The 14,790-nt window shown below is 42.0% G+C and overlaps 1 protein-coding gene across 4 annotated transcripts in view; it reads right to left on the reverse strand.

Moving 5' to 3' along the window:
• Nucleotides 1–14,790, reverse strand: part of VOPP1 (VOPP1 WW domain binding protein) — a 112,180-nt gene that overhangs the window by 17,366 nt on the left and 80,024 nt on the right. For all 4 annotated transcript variants that reach the window (XM_084857783.1, XM_084857784.1, XM_084857786.1 and 1 more), the window contains one exon: nucleotides 1,348–1,406. In XM_084857783.1, the coding sequence (XP_084713909.1) occupies nucleotides 1,348–1,406 (59 nt within the window). The remainder of the gene's footprint in view (nucleotides 1–1,347; nucleotides 1,407–14,790) is intronic.

The following is a 14,790-nucleotide window of genomic DNA, read 5'->3' on the forward strand; positions in this document are numbered from 1 at the left end:
GCATCCCACATGCTTACCTGTGTCCCCCCTTTTTAACCTGTGCTGTAACAGTAGGGCTGATCTATTGCCTGCCACTGAAGGCATAAAACCTTATGTGAAGGGGGAAGATTGCCTTGTTATGAATGTGTGTAGGCAGAAACAGAACAGGAACCCTGTTGCGATGGCATAGAACACATAATAAGTGAATGTCAAAGAATGTCACCACAATGTCTTTCCTGCCAGGAAGCCGAAAATGAAGCCCTGATGTAACAAAAGTGTGTTCTGATGAAGAGGCGAAGAAAATATCTTATTTAAATTAATCCATCTGTTCAGGCCAGCAGTCTGTGAATCATTCTGAATATTACAGTTACCTGAACTGGGGGAGAAGCAATCTAGGTATCAATGCTTCTCTTACTGCTTTAACAACAACGAGCTGGCAACTGATTGGGTCCATTATTAAGGGAAATTTAATTTAAAGCTGGTTCACACATTGATCAGATTAAAGCAGTAGAGGCTGGTGGCTCCGATGAATTCGAGAACACCTTCCACACCTTGGATCGCTCCTTTAGAGTTCTTACTGAAACCTGGAGCGGACTCACCACCCCCTGACACTGGCGCCACCAGCCTCCACTGGACTAAAGGCCTATCTAGTTCACCCTCTGCTTGAGACACTGGAGACCTGCTGCCAGTCACAGCAGACCTGGGATGGGGAACCTGAGGCCTAGGGGCCGAATCTGGCCCACCTGAGGTCTAAATCCAGCCCTCCAGGATCCCCAAAATGGCCATACCCACTTACCCTGGCCCCACCCCATTCCCCCCAAACATGAATCATATATTGATTTCCTGGTCTTTGTGCATTCCCCACACCCCACATTTTAAAAGGCTGAAATGCCTTCCCGAGGCTAACCTGAAGGGAACGTGAATATGTCTTCCAACATGTACAATAGGGGTAATGAACCTCAGGCCTGTGGGCCAAATCTGGCCTGCCAATCTGGCCCTCTCGGAAATCCAGATGGCCACTCCCCTTTCTTCCAACCATGGATCGTTTGGTGGTTTCCCAGATTTTGTGAGGTCTTTTCCCCATTCAAAAACATTGAAATGCCTCTCCTGAGGCTTAATTACTAGCAGTGAGAGAATTAACCTAAAATATGCTGGTATTGGGGGCATTTGTTTTTTTTTGGCCCCAGCCGTTTTGCCTTTGGTCTTACTCCCTTTTGGCTTTGGCCCCACCCACCACTGGAACGTGGCCCCCAAGAGCTTCTTTGAAATTGAATTTGGCCGTTGGGCTAAAAGAGGCTCGAAACCCGTGATGTACACCCTCATGCATCACACACACAGGAACACAGAGAGAAAAGGAGGATCACTTACATATAATATGTAGGATACACCCCTTCAAAGTACCAGCACTGCTTTTTGGCCTCTGAATACTGAAAGGAAAGGGGAAAAAAGATGGCATTGTTCATCATGTACAGCAAGAACCATGAATAAAACACAATACTATAGCTACATGCAACAGACTTTTTAAGAGGAAAAAAAAACAGGCCCAGTTCACAAATGAATATATTCAGGGTGGTCAAATGCAAAGCAGGACAAAGGCAGAGCTACTCATAATCCTGGCAAATGCCACAGTCCCAAACCTGATAATGGGGATGCAGGGATTGGGGAGGGAGGGGGGCTTGCAGGGGAAGTTGGGCAGGTGCTTCATCCCTCCCATTCATGTCGAGTCTTCCGTGCAAATGCTACAGACACACACACACATACGTGCGTGCACACATGATTATTTCCCTCCTACCAAGCTTTCTTCCAGTTTCAGAGCCTGGCTGTGGGGTGAGATGGGGGGCACAACTAAAATGACTTGGGGGATATCTGCAGGAGAAGAATCCCTGTCCTTGTTCCCTCTCTATCCCTCCCTTTTTTCCTTTTGTGCCACATCTTTTAGATTGTAAGCCTGAAGGAAAGGGCTATTGTTGTTTTTAAATCTCTAAGCTGTTCCAGGAGACTTTTTGGCTGAAGAGTGGGGTTAAAAATATGTTAAATAAATAACTGTATTTATGTTATTTTTAGAAATTCTTGGCCACCTTTCAGAGCAGAAGCCCTCCCAAGGCAGCTCATAGCAGTAAAATACATAAAAACAGTTTAAGTGTTAAAAGTGATAAAAACATAAACACAATACAATACCAAAAAAGCAACAATAGAAGCTGACAATAAAAGCAGCAGCAGCAGCAACAGCAGTCATATCACAAGAAGGCCAAGGTAAAATAATATGTTTTCAAGGCCTTCTTAAAAGCCTGCCATGATGCAGCATAGTGGACATCTGATGGCAACTTGTTCCAAAGGCATGGGGCCACTGTAGGGGAGTCTCACTCATGTGTGGTCACCCACCTAACTGCTCTCATGGGTGGGCAATTACCACTGGTGGGTTGGGAAAAGTTACACATCTCCTCTTATCCACTGATTCTTACTTTCAAGTGCCTTCAGGCCCCTGCATCAGCATTCAGAGGGAAACATGAGGTTGGGGGACCTTTTGTTGCCCCTCAGCTCTTCTATTTCCTCCCCAAGGCTCAGGTACCTCTAACTGTCACACAGAAGAGGGAATTACACTAGCTGCAACTCTGACCACCACCCTGCCTCACAAGCCACCCCTACCAAAATGCCCTAATCTATTAGAAGTATTTTAATGGCAGCGATTAAAAAGTACAGGAGCCCTCCCCTCCCCCCTTGCATCTAGGCACTCTAGTCATCTTGCAAGACGTGATCGAAATAGGTGGGAAGTTCCTGAGTTTGTACCGTGCTTCACTACAAGCCCATTAGTCAACATATATTAGTAGCCCTGTAAGCAAAGGGTATTATTACTGCGCATTTCACTACAGCAGGTCATTATTATTCGCTATCTGAAGAGCCTTCCCCTCCACGCTATTACACAGTGCTGAAGCCTCTGTCTGCAATATGTTGTATTGAATTACTCCAATAACTGGCCTGCACTACACTGATTCAGAGGGAGGATGTACATTATTAAGCTTACCATAATGTTTCCTTTTTATAAAACATAAGCATGCGCAATAAAACTTAGGCAATTGTTGGAAGCACATAAGGCAGCGTAACTGAGCTTATTTTAAGGCAAAGGGCTATATAAACCTGCCATAAGCTTTTGCTTACATATAAGAGCAGCACAGATAGTTTAAATTAGGTGTAAGTGAACCAAACATTGGCAGGCCTGATAAAAGATTGGTTCTGTAATCCTAGTTTGAGGAGAAGGGAATTTTGGGAAGTGTTTGTTTGGATAGCAGAGTCATCTTTTTCCTTTGCAAAAGAAACAGGTATATAGGGAAAAGCTGCTGGTTAATGCACCTTTTTAGTTATGTTGCCAACCACAGGATACAGAGATAGGATGCTTAAAGAGAAGCTGTGGACTTTTCAAGTTTCTCTGCAATTAGCTAAGATGTCAGTAATTACATTTGCAAGAGGGGTCTTAAATGAAGCCAGACCACTTCATAATAACCAATCAGTAAGCTTAAAGCAATGATTACCAGGTTTGGTACTGGTCGTAGGGCTGGAATTAGTGGAGGCTGGTGGCTCTGATTTTGGTGGGGCTGTAGTTACTTTCTGGGTTTCAGTCAGAACCAACCAGAACTCTAAAGTGCTGAACCCATTTTGGGAATAGCGTGCAGCACTTTGGATAGCTTCTTTAGAGTTCTGGCTGGTTCTGACTCTGCAGCATACACACACACACAGAGCCTCTGCTGGCAGATTTGTTGGAAATGTAACTCTTTTCTTTCTATTTCTGTATTAAGTATGAAAGGTGTGTGTGCATGTTACTTTTTCCTAATAAAGGCATTCTATATTATTTAAACTGTTGTCCGTGGGTGTGGAAATCAGCACACCTCAGCATCAAGGCAGTCACTTCATGCTAAATGTTAGTAGACAGGAAATGGGAACCTGTCATAAATTCTAAACTGAAGGTTTGTAAAAAAACAAAAAACAAAAACAACCTTCAGTAAATTCAAATTTCCCATCATAGTACATTCCCTTCACATCCTATCCATGTTGACACAGAAGTAACTCCCATTATTTTAAGTGGGGTTTACTCCCTAGTAAGTGTGTTTAGGACTGCAACCTTAATCTCACAATGGATCTGGTTGTACTGAAGACAGACCTCCTGAAATTCATGCTATCCTCTCCTCGAGCAGGGCTGACTTAGGTGAGTCTTAGAAAGAAGACAATTGGCAGTGTATCTGGATACCTTTTGCATCTTTAATGATCAACACTAATAATAAAGGAAGCACAATACAAAGTTCTCAGTAGGTGATAATTACTCCTGCAAGGCTTGACCTAATACATCCAAACTATCATCAACATTGTTGGAAGGGGTGTGGTTGGATTGGTTCATATTTCATCATTGGTGGGAATGTTCAACAGTGCAAGAGTTTTGAAACATGGTTGCTGATTATAGTCAGGAATTTCTCCACATTAAACCACTGGTAACTCCTAAAGCTAGGCTTCTTCATCGTTTTGAACCATGGGTAGTATTCAACAGTGTCATTCCACAAACTCAAATACTGCTAATGGAGCTCCACTGAATCTTTCAGTTGTGCAAGTGATTGTACATTATGCTTGTGCAACTGGATGCACAACGTGTTGCGCAAGCAGAATGTGCAAGCGGTTGCACAATGGGTTGCACAAACATAATGCACAACCACTGGTACAAATATAACTTTAGTTGGATTCTCCTCTTGCACATAGTTTGGAACCTAGTTTCTGTGCTAACATAATGACACAGTTGGATACTGCCCCTAAAGGCCAGGGATTCCTGCATAAAGACCTTAAGCAATTGTATACAGTTGCAAAGTCATGTATAGTGCATAACTGGAAGTCTCCAAAGCAACCAAATGGCAGTGGGTTGAAAAAAATTGGGAGACTCCGATTATCTATAAACTTACACAGCAAGTGCAGCAAGCAAGGAATCCTAATTTAAGAAAGATATTATGACACCACAGTTTCCATTTATTTCCTACATTGAAGCCCTCTGATCAAATTTAAACCAGGAACAGTTGCCTAGATTTTTTTTCTGACTAATATACACTTATATCCCTTATATATATGGTATATAACTTGTATTTTCATTCTTTCATTACATAATGAGCGTCTACTCTAGCAATTTTACTCTACCTGTTCCAAAAACATATTGGTGATAGACTAAGAATTAGTTTTCCTTGTTTGTTATATTATTCCATATGTTCTTCTTTTTTGTTGCCTTTGGGTTGGATCCAGGATCTGCCTTCCTTGAGGGGAAAGGCTCCACTTGCAGAAGGTTCTTCAACCTGATTTTTTGGGGATCTCCCCTTCCCTGATCGTCCCACACACACACACAAACACAGCTCACCCCATTCAGCAGGGTCTCCTGACTTTCTGTGCAGCATTTTTAGGGGGCTGGAGTAGCTGCTGTAGGAAGGAGGGGGTGGGGAAGTCAACTTCCACCAGTGCAGTTGATCCAGTATAAATCTGGATCCAACCCTTTCTTTTTTAACCTTTATTTCAAAATAAAATAACATTCCATGAAAAATCATGGGTGCACTTCTATACAAGGAGTTTAGATGTATATGCCTCTCCACCCAGCAAGAGACACATGGAGGATGGCAGGGAGCAGGGCTGACAAAAGGAATAACTCTACCAAACCAACCTGAGGATAACTTAAAACTCATCCCCAAAATCTCTGCAAAAGATATGACAGGAACAAAGGATGGCCAACCAATTAGCAGAGGCAGGTGCCAGAAAATTATTATTATTATTATTTACACTTCTATACTGCCCCATAGCTGAAGCTCTCAGGGTGGTTTACAAAGATGAGAAATCATTAAAATACAGTAAATGAAATTTAAAAACTGTTTACATAAAAACACACAGACAGTATACACAGAGCCAACATATATCTAAAAACAACTTTGAGCAATCAACCATAACTGTAAGACAAATCCAGGACCCATTAAAAATAGGGGTTGTCTCTGAAAAATAGAGACACTTGGAGCTTATGCCATCTGTAGCACTGTGCACTTTTCTCTTCCTTTAAAGTCGTCTTATGGCCAAACAAAATAGGATGGTGGCAGGCCATTTGTTTAAACCCAGGTATGCTCCCTTCATGTATAAAAGGTAGAGAATGGATGGAGGTCCAATTATTAGAGCAAAAGGGATGTGTGGATGGAGAGAGCTGAACCCTGCCCCCAAACCACAGCTCTCCTCCCCACCCCCTCAGCCAAGTTGTGATAGTGGAAGTGTGGGCTGGAAGAAATGGACTTGGGTAGGGTTGTAATGTGGAGATAAGCGGCGGGGAGGGTCAGCTCCCCTCACTTGAGCTCCTCTTTTGTTCTTTGGCCACCCTGCTCCCCTCACTTTATACGCAACTGGGGCAGGCCTGGGTTTAAAATAAATGGTCTAGTCTGGCCCTTATCCACTGTTTTTCTGCACAGCCTCAGAGCCTGAAATACCTATCTGCTGTTTCCATAGCAGTATTTCCAGTTACATGGAGTCTGGACTTTATTTGCTTGTTTAGAACAAGACCTCCCTTTTCAATCCTAGTTTGCTCATCCTGTTGATTTTCCTCCCTCCACCATGCTATTGTTAAATATAAATAAGCTCCATTTTGAAGTATAAAATAGAAGGCATCATTTTAATTGGAATGTTACGTTTGAACAGATGCAATTCTCCACTGAATAGCCATACTGAACAATTGCTCAATGCTCTGTATTTAGATTTAGGGGATGGGGTAATCACAGAAAATGGCATCTGAACTCTTGCCATATTGCAAAAATGCTTTTCATTAGGGGTGTAAGTAGCGAGATTAAATCCAGGCATGCATGTGTGTGCACGTGTGTGTGCACGCGCACGTGCATGTGTGTGTGTTTTCCTGCAGTAATGGAAATAATTCAGATTTCCTCTAATGGTTCTTTCCTGATTCTGTTAAGAGCTCAATCTGGTCTCTGGTTGGCATACTGGGTAGCTCTGGGCCACCTCTCGACCTAGATGTGGCTACCATGTGTAGCACCTGCCCATATTATTAGTATTAGCAATATTTCTATACTGCTCTTCATTTGCACAAATCCCAAAGCGATTTATGACAATACCATAGAACAATAAATACACAATAATACAATACTGGGGATTGCATAAAACATGTCATGCCTGGGGGCGGGGGGCAGGGAGCCAAAGTTAAAAAGATACATTTTTCAATAAACACCTATATTATGCCAATGTTAAGGCCTGACATGTCACCCCAAAACGGAAATCTGTAGGTTGCAGTGCAACAGAGCTTCCTTCCCCTGAAGATCGCAGTGGCCTGAGAGGCTGGTGTAGAGGGAGTTATTCCTTGAGGTCCTGAGTTGTCCAGGGTTTTGTATGCTAATACCAACATCTTAAACTTAGCTTGATAGCAGACTGGTAGCCAGCGTAGATCCTTTAGCACAGGTGTAATATGTGTGTGGTAAGGCAACCCAGCCAACAACCTAGCTGCTGCATTCCACACTAGTTCAGGCTTCCAAACGAGCCCTACGACTAATGCCACATAGACAGCATTACATTAATCCAACCTTGAGGTTACCCATGTGTGGATCACAGTAGCCAAGCTGTCCTTGTCCAGTAATTAGGGATGGACGGATTGCTTACAGTCCATTCCGCAACACTGTCTGCTGGGGGGGGGGAGGCGATCCATTCCTTCCCCCCGGAATCTTCCAGAGCAGTTCCGCTCCATGACAATTCTGCGGAGCCGCATGCCGGCTCCATATCACTTCCAATACAGTAATGGCAGCTGCCATTACTATATTGCAAGCAGTCCGGAGCTGGCGTGCCGTTCCGGAGGGAATACTTGGGAGCGGGAGGTAAGTGATCCATTCCGCCGCAGATCCTTTCAAAAGAATCCGGCCTCATTTGGGTCCGGGACGGAATTCTCCGCCATTCCAACTAGTAATGAGCCCACCTGGCATACTAGCCTAAGCTGACTACTTACCAATTGCTGGGGGTAAAGTGTTACTCTGTTATCCATTTTTCTGACCTGACAAAGATGTAGCCCAAAGCCCCAACAGAGTTTTGGGGACCAGACCAAATGAACCTGACATTGCAATTTTACAACTGAACAAGGTAAAAATAATAGTCCCATTGAGCTCCATGTGACTTTTATTACCGTCTTATAATTTGCTGGGCATAGTTGCTACACAATCTCCATTAGTTCTTGATGGGCATATTGCAAAACTGTACAGCAACTCAGTGCATTGCACACTTATTAGATAGAGGATTCCAGTGTGGTGCAGTGGTTAGAGTGTTTGACTGGGACTTGGGAGATCTGGGTTCTAGTCCCCACTCGGGCATGAAGCTCACTGGGTGACTTTGGGCCAGTCGCTGAACCTCAGCCCAACCTACCTCACAGGGTTGTTGTGAGGATAAAATGGAGAGGAAGAGGATTGTGTAAGCCACCCTTGGATCCCCGGGAAGGAAAAAAAGGTGGGATACAAATGTAATAATAAATAAAATGAAATTATTTTAACACTGGCTAAATGCTCCTCCGCACGTTGAACAGGAAGGGAAAAGGAAGGGCCTCCGGGAAGGGCTCTCTGGGAGCTCCAACATTTGCACAATTTACCTGGAGAGCATGGGAAGGGATATCAGTCCATACCTACTTCTGGGGAGGCAGGGGAAAGAGTGCGCAAGAGCTCCTCTGCATCCCAAGACATGGAGGCCTGGCTGGTTCAGCTCTCCTTTCTAAGAGCTGAATGGGGCAGGGAAGGCTTCTAGTATGAGTTAGACCAGGGGTGGGCAACTGTGGGAAGTCAGGACGCCATCTTTGCCCCCAGAATCATGCCCCCATGGGTTGCAGTCTGCAGGTTGCCCCCCCAAAGTAAAAATCACCACTTTGCCCCCAGAATTCAGCACCATTTAGGGAGTTGTTCGGTGGCAAACCATTCCATAGCACACCATCACATTAAATGATTAAACTTAGTTTGTTTGCAAGCTGAATTTGACCCTTTTAGTGCTTTGTAGCACTAAAATGTCATTTTTTGTAATTGTTTTTCCTGGTAGGGGCACATGTTGCCTACACTTGAGTTAGATTACTTAAATCAACATTGTTCTGTTGCCAATAAAAGTCAACAGAGCTGTACAAATTTACGGCAACTAAAGATTTTGCCTGTCTTTCTTGGCCAGAGGCCAGACAAGGTGAAGACAGCAAGAAAAGCAGTATTACAGTTCTCACACAAACAACCAGCCAAGACTCAAGGACATGAATGGAGGCACGATATGCTGAGGCGCCTCCACAAAATAGCTGCAAAATAAACAGACCCTACAACTTTATAGAATCTGACAGCCACCCGTTACTGCAACGTTTTCACATGGATGCAAGACTTAAAAGAGGAATGGATTTCCTAAAGTCCGTAGATGCACAGCAACTCCTATGGCAAGTTCACATGTTCAGTGTAAGTGACAGACTTTATCACAGCTTGTAATTTTGCCACCTCTCCACCACCCTTGCCAGGCAACTGCCTGAGGTGGCGAGAGGTAATGATTCATGATGACTGATTGCTGTGAATGGATTATACCAACGTTTTATTTATTTATTTGTATTTCATTTCTATACCGCCCAATAGCCGAAGCTCTCTGGGCAGTTCACAGAAATTAAAACCAAAGATTGCAGGATAAAACAATATAAAATATAAAAGCATTAAAACCATAATATAACAATACAACCAGAATAAAACCTAGCAGCAACGTAGAGATTTAAAACACAGATTTAAAACACCAAAGCTAAAAGATTAGGAAGGTAAAATGCTAAAATACTGAGAGAATAAAAAGTTCTTCACCTGGCGCCGGAAAGAGTACAATGTAGGTGCCAGGCTAATGTTCAAGTTATCAAGTAAGAACTGCTAGGATCGCGTGAGTAACTGTAACATGAGAATTCAGCCTACAAATTACAATGATATACCCACAATGAAAATCATACTTATGGACAATCATACAGTATAATGATCATCATACTTAGGGTCTGATCCAGATGCTGCCCTATGGGAGCAAACACCCCTCTGAATGTTGCTCTCCACGCGATAAGGGAGGGAAGCCATGAGAACAGACGTGGGGAATGTGTGGCCCTCCAGATACTGGACTGATCATCCCTCACCACTGACTATTCTGGCTAGGGCTGATGGGAGTTGTAGTCCAACAACATCCAGAGGGCCATGGTTTTCCCACCCGTGGATTAGAAGCTCTGTAGCTTCTAATGGCCAAATAATGTAAGGGTCTTTATCACACCCATTACTTTTTAGCGATGCTGTTCTTCAAGGGAACTTTAACACAGCATCACGGTGAAGGTTAAATTTCGTATTGGAACAGTCCATGGAGACCATGAATTTCTTTCACTAATGTTTGCTTATTGTGTCCTTTCCTAATACCATTCTGCAAAGGCTATGCTGCCAAGCCATCCAAAGATTCATTATTTTTAATGCATCCAGTGCTTTCACTTGAGCATGTGAACCTGATGATAGAAAAACAGGGCAATATGAAAATAATTCTGAAGGCCCCAAATCTAGAAGGCATGTTTGTGGCAGCATTTGTAGTACACAGGGCTGGTTCATACAATCAAAATAAGCCACTGTGGTTCAGACAAGACTGGTGCTGGTGATGCCAAGCATGATTTGCATAATCACTGCCCAGCCACAGCTTGTCATGTTGTCCGGAGGCATGGCTTGTTGCAGGGTTAAACAACCCTCAAATAACCCAAAGGCTGTTGTAGACCTTGAACCCATGCCACCTGGGTTCAGACAACACGACAAGCTGTGGCGAGGCAGTGATTAATGCCTGGCACACACCGTGGCTCACAACAACCCACTGCAGCTTCTTTAAAACCATGGTGGTTTGTTTTGATCATATAAACCTGGTCACAGAGTTAACCCTGAAACTCAATTCCAGGTGCTGGTTTTAACCTATAAAGCCCTACATAGCTTGGGACAACAATACCTGACGGCATTCCTCTCCTGAAATGAACCTACCCATACTCTACTTTCAACGTCGAAGGTCTATCTCTGAGTGCCTCCTCCAAGGGAAGCTTGGAAGGTGGCAACAAGGGAGAGGGTCTTCTCAGTGGTGCCCCCCATCTGTGGAATGAGCTCCCTGATAAGTTCCGCCTGGCACCAACATTGTTAACTTTTTGGCACCAGGTTAAAACCTATCTCTTTTCCCAGGCATTTGGCAGCACATGATGAGTTTTAATTGGTCCTGTATGTGTCTTTAGTTATGACTGACTCTTCAAAGTTGTTTTTAGTTATATGTTGTATGTGTATATTGTCTGTGTGCATTTATGTAAATCTCTTTTAAACTTTTTATATTGTATTTAATGTTTTAACTTCTGTAAACTGCCCAGAGAGCTTTGGCTCTGGAGCAGTACAGAAATGTAATTAATAACAACAACAACAACAACAACAACAACCTTTAAATGCAGGTGCTTGAGAAATAATGGTGTTAACAATTTGCATATCTTGTGATGTAGTAGTATATGGGAGATATTTAATTTGATATTGATGTAAGCTAATGTATGGGTGGGTGCATGAAATTTTCTTTTTAATTTATGATCTGAGATTGTATTTGATTGGAATGTCTCATTTGTTGATGGTAATGTTTGCTCTTTTTTCTTGTTGGAGGAGTTTCTTTTAAAAAGGCATAAAGAATTTTAAAAAATGATCTGTGACTGTAAGACAGTCTCCTTTGATATTCACACATATGAGTAATTTATCTGGCATTATCACATAAACCTATGTAGAAGAGATTCTGTCACAGCTGGTGACAATAGAGTTCTAACCATTCTTTTTAATCTCTTTGATTGTTCAGAAGGCTAACATTAATTATCCTGTTTTATTAGGAATTAATGTGGGTTAACGGTGGACAGGATCCCATTAGAGGACATTACACTGTATTTGGGTCTATTAACCTTTTCCATAAAAGGGCCGTTAACGGCTCCAAAATGCAATTTCATTTTCAAAGAATGAATCATTTGGGCCTCTGTCATTACATGGTAGATGATAAATATATTTCAGTCCTAAAGCAATGGGACTATAATTGAGCCTAATGCCTTTCTCACTCTTCCAGAAAAAAACTATATTCATATTTACCAAAATCAGCTAGAGAAAGTATAGCCTCTTGAATAGATAATACCCAAGCTACTAAGCAAATGTTCAAAAATGAAGTTACATGCGGAGAAACAGTTTACTTCTCTTAGTTTAAGGCACACATGCCAGTTGGAGTCAAAGACAACCCACAATTTGCTTTTAGGGGGATGGAGGTGTTTGCAAGGGATCATTGCTCTCTCTGTGTTATTTGTCATAGAATAAGGCACCGCACTGCACAAAGGCAATTCACACATCTAATACAGCACCTGACGTACACAGCAAAGGAATCCTGTCAATATCCACTTCCCCTCCAATTAAGTTCATTTTCTTCCAGCTCCAGCACAGCAGCCTTTAAAAGGTATCTGTAAATCCAATGTTCAGGACCCTGGACAAGGACACAAATGCAGTAGATCCAGCCTTGGCTGGTTGCTTGGCTGTTCTGAAAGGCTCATAAGGGCATCAGGCTGCTGGTGAGCTCTTGCAGTTGCTGCATACATGGGCACCATGCCCATGGCTCATCACATGCAGGATGAAGCCATTTGATTGTGAGTGCAAAGCATCCCCCAGGTTTTTGGGGGGTGAAACTCTTTTTGGAGAGCTGGTGTAGCTCAGAGCACAGCTGTGAGGCAGGAAGCCTCAGTGGAACTCTCCCTTCAGACACAAACACACTAGATGTTTCTAGGGACTTCTCAGTGGCCGCTCCAAGGCTCCCTGCAAGAGAGGCTAGGTTGGCCTCCTTTCTATTCTCCTTCCACCAGCAGGCAAAAACATTTCTATTCAGGCAGGCCTTTGGGATGCAAGCTGGTCTGTTGCTAAAAGGGGTGGGGGTGGGATTAACTGGTTGGGTGCTGTTTATTTTTTTATTGTTGTATTTTTAATTTATTTGTTATGTTTTCATTAAGATTTTGTTTTTAATTTGTATTTTATTGTTAGCTGTCTGGAGTGCCATTTTTTTGCGGAAAAGCAGGATATAAATTCAGTAAACCAATCAATACATGGCATTAGGCAAAAAGTCATTCGATCAGCCTCAGCTTCTATCTCCATTACAAAGATAATAATTCTGACCTACCTTACAGGCTGTAGTAAAGATTACTAATACAAGGTATGTAAAGCACCAAATGCACTATATAAATGCTGTGCATTGTTGTTATTATTTATTATAATAATTATACATTATAATAAATGTTATTAAAATAATAAATATTATTTAAAATAATGTATTTATTGTTTAATATTAAATATTAATGATTAATAATTAATTAGTAATTATAACATATAAATGTATTATAATTGCACATATACTATATATACTACTTAATAATTATAAAATGATTAATTAATATTATCAATATTATTAAATATTAATATTATATATTATGTATTATTTAAAATATCCAATAATATTAAAATAAATACAAATATTATAAATTATACATATTATACTTTATGATAATAATATATAATTAATAATATCATATTGACATGTATAGTTTTTGCAATGATCAAACAGATTTTGCAAGTGGCAATGGCTACACACAACCAGCTGGTACCAGGCAGGGGCACCACAAACTTGAAGTTATATGAAGAAGGCTTTAATTAGGGATTAGGCCTGATTAACCACGTCACAAATAAAGCTTCCTGTTCAACCCATGCATATATATATTTTTGGCCTCTCCACATTTGTGACAAACCGATCCTGAGAATCAGCTGTCACGATCACTGGCATGCATTTAGTCTGCCATATGAATTCTCTCATTCGGTTCACTGATTATGACAATGCTGGTGATGTGTGCTTGTGGCAATCAGTTCATACAACCAAGCTGCCTTGTGAACATTAAATACAGGCATGGGGAGGGGGGGACGCAGAGAGATGATTTGGAATGAGATAAGCCCGGATTCTGATCAGGTGAAATAGCTCTGGTTTTCTTCTTCTTCAGCCAATCGATGGCGACATATAGCAAATTCCTCCACTATTTAATTATGGGCTTTCAAAATTAATGAAGAAAAAGATTAAAAGCTAGCATTTTAATACACTGATCAAACTAGCATTGTAACTCAGGTACACACATGGTGGCTTCAATGAGTACAGAAAGCTCTGCACAAGCAGAGGCTTACCTATTCACACCAATGTTTGCATGGTGGCTTCAATGAGTACAGAAAGCTCTGCACAAGCAGAGGCTTACCTATTCACACCAATGTTTGGTGCACTCCATACAGACAGTAGGAGCATCAGAGTGAGTTCTGGATCATGGTGTAAAAGTGCCACTACTGAAAATTATGTGAATTCAAGGATTAGTTTCTATAGGGTTAGGATGGCATCCTCAGTACCTTCCCACCCCCACCCCCAAAATTAACCCCAAAAGCTCCACAGATTTTAATTAAGTCTATTAAGGCTTGCAGCCATAATCAGTAGACTGATCAACTGAAGCATGCATATGGCTTCAGGGAACACCACAGCAGGGACTACGACCATTAGGCTCTGGCATGTGGCAATGATGTCATCAGCATATGCCAGGGCCTAAGGCCCAACCTGGAGTCCAGATTAAATTTCCAGATGCCCAGCAGATGTCCAACAAATTAATCAGATTACGCTGGACCATTTCTGTAGTGGACTTGGGCAGGTTCACTCGTCACTCTTTGGAAATGTGGTACAAAAAATAGTAAATAAATAGACAAACAA

This window comes from Heloderma suspectum, chromosome 5 (genome assembly GCF_057233095.1).
Source record: "Heloderma suspectum isolate Gila_16-S chromosome 5, 16-S_ref, whole genome shotgun sequence".
NCBI lineage: Eukaryota > Metazoa > Chordata > Lepidosauria > Squamata > Helodermatidae > Heloderma > Heloderma suspectum.